The 10,487-nt window shown below is 41.7% G+C and overlaps 1 protein-coding gene across 1 annotated transcript; it reads left to right on the plus strand.

The window, feature by feature from the left end:
- Window positions 1-416: 416 nt before the first annotated feature.
- Window positions 417-9,440, plus strand: LOC115685396 (structural maintenance of chromosomes protein 4). The gene is made up of 28 exons (XM_030610468.2): window positions 417-787; window positions 1,027-1,116; window positions 1,229-1,330; window positions 1,565-1,741; window positions 1,815-1,945; window positions 2,359-2,437; window positions 2,523-2,680; window positions 2,762-2,837; window positions 3,014-3,142; window positions 3,207-3,351; window positions 3,910-4,040; window positions 4,378-4,530; window positions 4,605-4,794; window positions 5,200-5,333; window positions 5,676-5,834; window positions 6,066-6,374; window positions 6,448-6,624; window positions 6,814-6,894; window positions 6,965-7,174; window positions 7,265-7,354; window positions 7,438-7,559; window positions 7,640-7,795; window positions 7,885-7,992; window positions 8,061-8,121; window positions 8,456-8,590; window positions 8,676-8,763; window positions 8,860-8,932; window positions 9,023-9,440. The coding sequence occupies exons 1-28, from the start codon at window positions 614-616 to the stop codon at window positions 9,141-9,143; spliced, it is 3,759 nt and encodes a 1,252-aa protein (XP_030466328.2). The 5' UTR covers window positions 417-613; the 3' UTR covers window positions 9,144-9,440.
- Window positions 9,441-10,487: the final 1,047 nt, after the last annotated feature.

Consider the following 10,487-nt stretch of genomic DNA (forward strand, 5'->3'; position numbering starts at 1 on the left):
CATCGCCTGCACGGTTTCTAACATATTAGAACGCCCGCGATCAAGGCCAAAACAGCTTCGGGCGACGGCGGTCCGGCCGAAGAAAAATTCCATTTGGATCATCGCGTGTGTTTCGTGACGACGACGGAAGGGAAAAAAACTCCTTTACTAAATAAGATGTCTCGATTTCGAACTCATGGCATAGTTCTTCGGACCGTTCTGTTTTAATAAGTCGTGGTGATCTGAGAGACCGATCTAAAACGGCCCACATGCGATCGAAAGCCCAATTCAATTTGGGCCTAACCGTTGGGCCTCTTGGCCCGATCCCGTCGAGCCCACATCGCGTCCCCCAAATTCGAAAAAGCGGATCGCTTTCCCGCCATTTTCCCCGATTCTTTCCACTTCGAAATCCCCGCTTGCGTCGGGGGTACGAGAGAGAGAGAGAGAGATTCGATACGATTCGGACAGATCGAGAATCGCCACCGTATATACATCGTCGCGCAGGTCGCCGGTTTCTCTCTTCCTCGGAGACGGAGGTTTGCGAGCGCCCCGCCCCCCCCCTCCGCCGATCGAACGCCGGGAGCGCTTTCGATTTGGTTGCGGCGGCGGCGGCGGAGCTCGGATCGGAGCTTGTATGGGGATGGAAAATGGGGACGGCGCGACGGCCCGCGAGCCGGGCTCGGCGGGTCGGAAGCCGCCGCCGCCGTCGGCGAGGGGGAGCGGCCCGCCGAGGCTGTTCATCAAGGAGATGGTGATGAGGAACTTCAAGTCCTACGCCGGCGAGCAGCGCGTCGGCCCTTTTCACAAGGTTAGGGTTCCGAGCTCTTTCCACTGTTTTAAATTTGTTGGTTTTTCCGTTGCGAAGGAGCGGGGATTTTCGCCTCGCGTGTGTCGGTAAAAGTTAAAGTTTTTGAGGGATTCCCATTGTTAGCGATGTTAGGATCGCACCCCTTCATCTGATTACCCATGCTGTGCATTTGACAAAGAGCAAAAGAGTTCCGTGGCTCGCGAACCTGACGTTTGAGTTCTTGGTTGTGGATTTTTCAGAGCTTTTCAGCCGTAGTGGGACCGAATGGGAGCGGGAAGAGCAATGTGATAGATGCTATGCTTTTCGTGTTCGGGAAGAGAGCAAAGCAGGTACATTTGCAGATGCATGCTCTTCGAAGCTGAATTTTACAAAGCTTTTCAACAATTGTGTTGTTAAAATGATCTTGCATTTATGGAAATTCTGGACGGCTTCTCCCTGCAGATGAGGCTCAACAAGGTTTCGGAGCTTATCCACAACTCAACTAATCACCAGAATCTTGACAGTGCTGGCGTTTCCGTTTGGTTTCAGGAAATTGTGGATTTGGTAACAAAGACTTCCATCTCGTACCGCTATCTGCCCTCGCCATGTTTAATATCCAATATAGATTGCAGGATAAGATTGTTAGTTTTATCTGTTACTCGAGCAATTGGGATACATAGGAAGCGGATACTTTTTACACCAATCACTGACGATTGGAGATAAGTAATTAGAGCCTCGGTTTGTTGCAGAGTCGCAGTGTTGAAATGTTTCTGATATAATCATTTTTCAAAACTCCAGGATGACGGTGGATATGAAGCTCTTCCAGGAAGTGATTTTGAAATAAGCCGGGTTGCATTTCGAGACAACTCCTCCAAGTATTACATTAATAACCGCTCGAGTAACTTCACCGAGGTCACTAAATTATTGAGAGGGAAAGGAGTGGACTTGGACAACAACCGTTTCTTGATTCTTCAGGTCGATCCTGTCACAAAATATTGCGGTTGAGCTTAATGCAAACCGGAACTAACTTCGTGGTTTCTGTCATCAGGGTGAAGTTGAGCAGATTTCCTTAATGAAGCCGAAGGCCCAAGGACCCCATGATGAAGGTTTTCTTGAGTATCTCGAAGACATTATTGGAACCAACAAATACATCGAGAAAATAGATGAATCATTCAAAGAGTGAGTACTTCATCTCGGAACTTGAATGACGACGCACTCTCATAATCTTACATTTTACGGGCTTCCATATGGAGTGTTTTTCTTGATGCACCTTTCTTCATAGGTGTAAATGTGCTCCCGTTATGTTTAATAGGAAAGTACTATTTTGAATGATAGAATATAGGCTATGATTTGTGGCTTTGTGCTGAGGAATAGCAAGTCAGTGCCTATAACCTATGAAGTTGCACAGTCAGGATGATGCAGTGTTCCATTTTTATACAGTGGAATACATTGGATGTGTGCCACCATTACCTGACTTGTGCCTCTATCCTTTGTTCGCTGAATGTGTTGGGCCACTCATCTGTTTCCCATCGCATTGCACAATTAAGTAATGTTCAGACTGACAACGACACGTGCAATTATCGACATTGCAGGCTGGAGTCCCTGAATGAGAAGAGATCTGGGGTAGTGCAAATGGTTAAGCTGGCTGAGAAAGAAAGAGATAGCCTGGAGGTAACACAATATATTTTGGGCATATAAAATCTTCGGTTTCGTGGTCTTGACATGGTACTGGATTTTATTATTGTCTTTGCAATAGGACGTGAAGAATGAAGCAGAATCTTACATGCTGAGGGAGTTGTCTCTCATGAAATGGCAAGAGAAAGCCACAACATTGGCTTATGAAGATAGCAATGCCAAAATGGTTGAAATGCAAACAAACCTCTCCAGCCTAGAAGAAAATTTGAGTAGGCAAAGGTATATCTGCTTGCTTCGTTATGTCCGTGTCAGTATCCAAAGTTCACACTTTTGTGTTGGGTCTTGGGATGTTTATTCTAGGGAGAAAATTGGAGAAAGCAACAAGACACTGAAGGAGCTCGAGGCGGTGCACCAGAAGTATTTGAACAGACAAGAGGTATGCTCCGCATGGGTCCTGACTAACAATTCGAAGCACCACATATCAGCTTGTTTGTCCGCCTATATGAGGAAGGAAGTGTGCACACTCATTGCAATGTGATGGTTACTGCTGAAATTTTTTTCCCATTCAGTTCTTCTGAATATTTGCAATTGGGTTTGTCTATGGATGATCAGGAGTTGGATAATAATCTACGTGTCTGTAAGGATGAGTTCAAGGAGTTTGAAAATCAAGATATTCAATATCGGGAAGGTTTGAAGCACAAGAAGCAAAAGATCAAGAAAGTTGAGGAGAAACTTGAAAAGGTAGGAAACACGTAGTTTACACACATTAAGCATGATTTGACATTTCATCTGTTCCTTCCTTTAGGATGCGTTGAAAATTGAAGGTTTAAAAAAGACGTGTGAGGATTCAGCAAAGGCAATTCCAGAACTCGAGGACAATATTCCAAAACTGGAAAAGCTGTTGTCTGATGAAGCTGCAGTTCTGGAGAAAGTCGAAGAGAACTTTCAAGGTAATTTTTCACTTTTTGTTAGTTTGAACCTTGCATACGGCATAGTTGTGTAGTGCAATATCCAATGCCCTCCTGAGCTGCGGGCATATTCACAAATTCTTTTTCTGTGTTAAGTTACACAAGGACGACAATTAGTCTAAGAAATAATGTACTCATTTGAAATTGGGAAAGCTTGTAGCTTCTTTCTTATGAGCTTTCTGATCTAATGACAGATTAAGTATCAAATTTAATGACTTAGACTTTTGTTGGTTCAAATTCACGTGAGAGAGACACTCAGCAGTGTCTAAATTAAGCTGGAATATCATGAAGATGAAGTTAGTTTCGGCCAATTTATTCATAATGTGATCTAATTGGTTAAGAAGCAAAAGCCCCCGCTCCAACATTGCTTGGGTGGACATGCTCCATTTCTTATTTTGCGATAGAATGGGTTAGATGGAGTACTTATTTGATGAAGATACAACCCCTTCTTGCAATCATATTTCTCTTGGAGTTTCGTGCTCAAAGCTGATGAGCTTTCCTAAACCCTTTTTTTTTTCTTCTGATGATTTTGGCAAGCAGTGGAAACTGAGAAATTTCGTTCTGAGCTTGCAAAAGTTCGTGCTGAATTAGATCCTTGGGAAAAACAACTGATCGAACATAAGGGAAAACTTGACGTCGCATGTTCTGCGAGCAAGCTTCTTCATGAGAAGGTGATGTGCTATCCACTTACAAATTCAATAGATGGCATTGTTGCTGGAAATATCAATCTCTGAGTTGAAGCTTAAGCCCCTGCAATAGCTAATGACTCTAGGAGATACAAGGGTTGATAGTCAAAGAGATAAGAAATGATATCATTTTTCATTGAGGGGAAATTTCATTTTAACTTACTGGAGGGGGATTAGAAATGATGTGGGAAAAATTTCCCTGCTCACCGTGATGTCTTGTTCCATGGATTATTGTGCTTTGAGCAATTAAAGGAGAGGTCAAGAAAGAATTTTTGTTTGGGTATGTAAAATTTTGGCTAAGTTATATATTTATTTCTCACAGCATGAAGCTCATCGTTCTGCTTTTGAGGATGCTCAAAAGCAGATGGATGACATCAAGGGAAAGATCGAAAGAAGAACGGAAAACATTGCTAATATCAGAGAGGATATCCAGAAGAAAAGGACAGAAGTCTCAGAAGCTCGAAGATTGGAGCAAGTTTGTATTATGATTGCCATTGCATTTCTTTTGTGTTCTTTCACAGACTGCTCAAACTTTTAAGTTACCTGCAGGCATGCATTAGAGAACAAGAAACACTGATCCCTCTTGAACAATCTGCAAGAGAAAAGGTTACTCAACTTAAGTCTGTTATGGATTCTGAGAAGAGTGAAGGATCAGTTTTGAAGGCGATTTTGCATGCCAAGAGGTCGAATCAGATAGAGGGAATATATGGGCGAATGGGTGACTTAGGTGCTATTGACGGTTAGTGTTGTTTGTTGCTCCACATATATTTGACTTCGTTTATGTTTTACTGTTGAAATTTGACTGAGGGGCTTTATCGTAGTTTATTGAAAGTGTGCAGAAGCTGCACTCTCGTTTATTGTCCTTTTTATTTTGCTATTCATACTGTAGAATTTCAGCTTTCCAAGAATTCAGATTTTTGTTCCTTTTTTAATGTCGAGGAAGCCCACCTTAGGTAAGTCAATCCCATGCACGTGAAATATTTTACTAATCTCCTGACCAGGTAAGACACGAGCGAATATCGAAGTGGGTGGCCCAGAAATTGTGAATATGCATCTAATGATTCTGTAGCTGTTTTTTGTTTGCTCCCCAAAAGCTAAATAATCTTTAACAGATCAGATGCTGAACTAACTTTACGCCTTACAGCAAAGTATGATATTGCTATATCAACGGCTTGTCCGGGACTTGACTATATAGTGGTGGAAACAACAAGCGCAGCACAAGCATGTGTTCAGTTACTCCGGAAAGAGAAACTAGGCGTTGCAACTTTCATGATATTGGTACCAACTGCTTATTAACCCTCCTCTCTCAGATGCTACTTTAGACAACTGTTGTTTTTATTATGTGCTGGCTGAACCAGCTGATGCTGCTAGTTTGGCAATACACCAGTTCCCTGACCCCGTTGAGATTGATTATTCAGCCCCTGCTCCCTTTCTTCAATCTGTTTTCATCACCTTGAATGCACACACATCACTCTTCTTTGAATAGTTTTTCTTTGGCCTCAATTGTGCTGGTAGGTAGGCCTGCAGAGTTGGCAAGGAAAGTGTTGATAGTTGGGTAATTTTCTATTATGCCTTACAAAATTACTTATTTTGTTCAACTTGTTTTTATCCTAAATGAAGGAAAAGCAAGTTGGTCTTCTCCACAAACTGAAGGAGAAGGTAAGCACTCCAGAAGGAGTTCCACGTCTATTTGACCTAATCAAAGTCCAAGATGAGAGAATGAAGCTTGCTTTTTATGCTGCACTTGGAAATACTGTTGTAGCAGAGAATCTCGATCAGGTAATGATAAAGTTGTGATATCTCATGTATCTTAGATTTGGTTTTTTTTGGACAACTGCAAATATTTTCTTTCTGGCTCTGTCTCTTGGCTTAATTAGTACCTATGAAGGTCCTGTAAGTTAGTGCCCCAAGATTGGAAATAATTGAACTTTTGGCAAGGCTTATTTTTGTCAGAAAGATATCTTAGTCCTGATGACCTGTCATGTAATCACTTTTATGTTCAACATTCAGGCAACACGAATTGCCTACAGTGGAAATAGAGAATTTAGACGTGTTGTAACACTTGATGGAGCACTTTTTGAAAAATCTGGAACCATGAGTGGAGGGGGAAGTAAACCCCGTGGTGGTAAGATGGGTACATGCATTCGAAGCGCCAGTGTGTCTGCAGAAGCTGTTAGAAATGCAGAGAATGAGCTTTCTACCTTGTCTGATAAGTTAAGCAATCTGCGACAACAAATAGCCGATGCAGTGAGGCGTCACCAGTCCTCTGAAACAGCGCTTGCAAATCTGGAGATGGAGTTGGCTAAGTGCCAGAAGGAGGTACTTATTAGTTTTGGTCGTATTTCTTTTGCCATATGAACTGGTACTTACGGACAAAGATCTTGCTTTACAGATAGACAGTTTGCATTCCGTGCATAGCAACCTTGAAGAACAACTTGATTCTTTGAAGGCAGCATCAAAGCCAGGGAAGGATGAGCTTGATAGGCTTGAGGAGCTCAAGAAAATTATGCACGACGAAGAAAAGGAGATTGATAGGATCATGTCAGGATCCAAAAAACTGAAGGAGATGGTGGGTTTTTAAATGACCGTTCTTCTAATAAGCTTTGCTGCTTTTATCATTCTGCAACTAAATGTTGCATGTTGTCTTGATCTGTGTATTATTATGCCATAACAGGCAGCATAGAGAAGCTAACCCGTGGTACTTTCAACTGGATTTGTCTTACTGCTTGCTTTTTGTGGTGATGACTTCTGTTTTCAGGCGTCGGAGCTGCAGAAGAAAATAGATGCTGGGGGGGATAAGATGAAAGCGCAGAAGTCCAGGGTCTCTAAGATTCAATCTGTGAGAACCCGCATCATTGAATATTGTATTATGTTATCGAACATATATAAATTTATCTTTCCACTATCAGGATATTGATCAGCACAAGACAGAGATCAATCGCCACAAAAACCAGATAGAGTCTGGTCAGAAAAAGATAAAGGAATTAACAAAAGGGCTTGAGGAGGCAGAAAAGCAGAAAGAGAGACTAGCTGACGAGAAGGAGAAATTACGGTCTGCTTTCCGAGAAATAGAACAGAAAGCATTTAAAGTTCAAGAAAATTACAAAAAAACGCAGCAGGTATTGTTGTGTCTGTTCTCTCTTTGTGCATGTGCCATATGGTTGTCGGTTGCTGTTGATATGTCATTAACTTTGGGTGCTTGCTTTTAGCTTATAGATCAGCATAGAGATGTCTTGGAGAAAGCAAAATCTGAATATGAGAAAGTGAAAAGGTCTGTGGATGAATTGCGGGCGTCAGAGGTACCATTTGGCAAAACCTTGTCCGCTTCATGCTCCTGTCATCCACAAGAGCGCCATATGATTAGGATTGCTTAGTACTGCAGGTTGATTCTGCCTATAACCTACAAGACATGAAGAAGGCATACAAAGAATTGGAGTTGAAGGCAAAAAGTTACCAGAAAAGACTTGATGACCAGCAAGTTGCACTTACAAAACATATGGAACAGTATGTTGGTTTACAGAAAAAGAAATTCGATGTTGGCAGAGCAGTGCATAGTTTTTCAAATCCTATTTTGTCTCTTGTAGGATTCACAAAGATTCAGTGGATCCTGCAAAGCTTCAAGCTACATTGACTGATAAGTCTCTGATGGAGACTTGTGACTTGAGGAGGGCGCTTGAGAAGGTGGCACTACTAGAAGCACAACTCAAGGAAATGAGTCCTAATCTCGATTCAATCTCAGAGTAGGAACTTTTTCTCCTTGCTCTCAATATCCTCTGCACCTTGAGATGCGCCGGAAGAGTTTCTATATGAATTATCTTTGCATGTACAGGTACAGGGAAAAAGTTGCATTATATAGTGAACGAGTTGATGATCTTAATCATATCACTCAGCAACGAGATGACATAAAGAAACAGTATGATGAGTGGAGAAAGAAGAGGTAAGAATAATTGTCTTTTATCTTGCATATTGACATGGAAATGGTTCTGACTGGTATTTTCATATTAGGCTGGATGAGTTCATGGCAGGATTCAATACAATATCTCTGAAATTAAAAGAGATGTATCAGGTGCTTATTTCTCTCCCCTATTTGAGTAATTGTATATCGACACAACTCGTACATCTGCACATGTCTGCATAGGTTCATGACAATATACGTGACTCTATTTGTTTCTCTTTAATAGTTGATTTGATCTTTCCATATTAATGAACTTCTTGATGCATGCTTAGCACTAACTATTCTGGATGATGACAGTGCTTCCACATCTCTTGCCTTGTCTAGTCCATCTTCCAATTACTGGGCTCAGTTTTTTGTGCACTTGTAAAAAACTAGCTTCCAAATTGTATCAGGTGCTGAGCACCTGTAGTACTTTTCCTTCTGATCCTTATCTTATAGAAAACAGATGATCACACTAGGCGGTGATGCGGAACTTGAATTGGTCGACTCTTTGGATCCCTTCTCTGAAGGTGTGGTCTTCAGTGTCAGGCCACCAAAGAAAAGCTGGAAGAATATCGCTAACTTATCTGGCGGCGAAAAGGTAACTGGAGTACATGGCTGTTCTGCCCCTCTTACTTTGTGAAGCTTTATGTATTGGTATGACATTTGCATGTCTGAATCTTCAGACTCTCAGCTCATTAGCTCTAGTCTTTGCCCTTCATCACTACAAACCCACTCCGCTATATGTGATGGACGAAATCGATGCTGCTCTAGGTACTCAGTGCCCATTCCAGAGTTTCATTCTTTTCTTGGCATGCTGTTTATCTTGCCTCTGTTCCAAGCTTAGTTGTATGTGTTATAATTTCTCAGACTTCAAAAATGTTTCTATCGTGGGACACTATGTGAAAGATCGTACAAAAGACGCCCAATTCATTATTATAAGGTACCTTGTGTAGGAGATAGTCTAAATATATGTCAGATGACAATTTTCTCCCAACTTACCATATTCATGTTTTCTCTATGCAATGTGCAGCCTCAGAAACAACATGTTTGAGCTTGCGGATCGACTTGTGGGAATATACAAAACTGACAACTGCACCAAGAGTATTACAATCAATCCTGGGAGTTTTGTGGTGCGTGAAGATGATGACTGATTCTTCAGTTAAGATATTTTGAGCAAGCATGATGTTCTCTTTCATGACTGCTTTTTTCAATAAAGTTTTTGCTAACTTGCGTAGCTTGCCATCTTCAGTGGCCTATAATTTAATGAATTTGCTTGCTGCTTATGTATGGTACAAGAATGGTTGTCCCTAATGTAAGAGCTGAGGTTCTGAATTTCTCTCTCTCTCCTATTGTCATAGTTGTTAAGTAGCTTCATGCTTTAATATCCATTGCTGTTGACATGGATTTTTGTTTTCCTGCATCATAATTCCAACGAAATCTTCGCATCACAGCTCATTGATGATGGAGATGCCATTCTCTTACACTTCTATTGACCTGGTCACCAATCTCTCAAGAGATCTTTTACTATTTTGGGGTTTCTGCCGGGGATTCTTTTTTGCTAGGAACCAGAAGTTGAAATGCAAATTTTTGCGGAGCTAATGATGTTAGATTTCGGGATAAATTGACAGGGTTGGCGTACTGGTAGTGTACGATTGGGGGGCTCGCAAGATTTTAAACTAAGGTTTGGCCGAGGTTATTAGCTCACTGATATGTGGTCCCGGTTGGTGCGCGATCCCAAATTAGTAAGCAAAATTGCTTTAAATCTCATGGATAGATATGAACGCAATCCAAGGACCGAACCCATATGGTACACTGCCTATATATCTATAATAAGAATATGCAAGTGGGGATTATTTTGTCTATCCTAAAAAGACTCAAACCGTCTCGGGTACTCCTAAGGATTTAGAACCACCCATGTATTGTTATACATTGATGCAAGAGTTGAAGTCGAGAAGAAAACCTTAAACTTAGCTAAACCAAATGACAAGCCAGGTTGTTTCTTTCTCTCTTTCATTCTCATGTCATTTCTGAAATGCGCCAATTGTATAATCATGGCAGTTCACCAATTCTCTACGCTCGGAATACACACAGTCCGACCTGCGCAGTTTCCCGGAAACTTCCTATTGCATTGACCGCGGCATCGTCTTTCATGACGAAAAACGAGAAAGAAAATTTGACGATCAGTCTCTGTTTCTATTAACAACTTGTGGGTTGTTGCCATTCTCCTCCTTGTCGTGTCCCAGTCGCTACAAGGACCAACCGCGCGTGGGATTGACCTTGACTTACCCCCTAATCTCTCTCCTCCTTCAGCTCGACTCTGCTGGTTGAAATTCTTACCACCGTTTCGTCCGTTTGCACGTCTGTAGTATTCTATTCTCTTTTAAATGACCTTTTTTGAAAGCATCATCTTGATTTAGAGTGTTGGACAGTACTGGGGCGGGCTATTAATTTGTGCTTTCTTCCTTGTTTCCTCCAAACGGGGACGTCACATCATC

Source organism: Syzygium oleosum, unplaced genomic scaffold (assembly GCF_021117445.2).
Source record: "Syzygium oleosum isolate NSW1041296 unplaced genomic scaffold, Sole_v2.1 Sole_v2.08, whole genome shotgun sequence".
NCBI lineage: Eukaryota > Viridiplantae > Streptophyta > Magnoliopsida > Myrtales > Myrtaceae > Syzygium > Syzygium oleosum.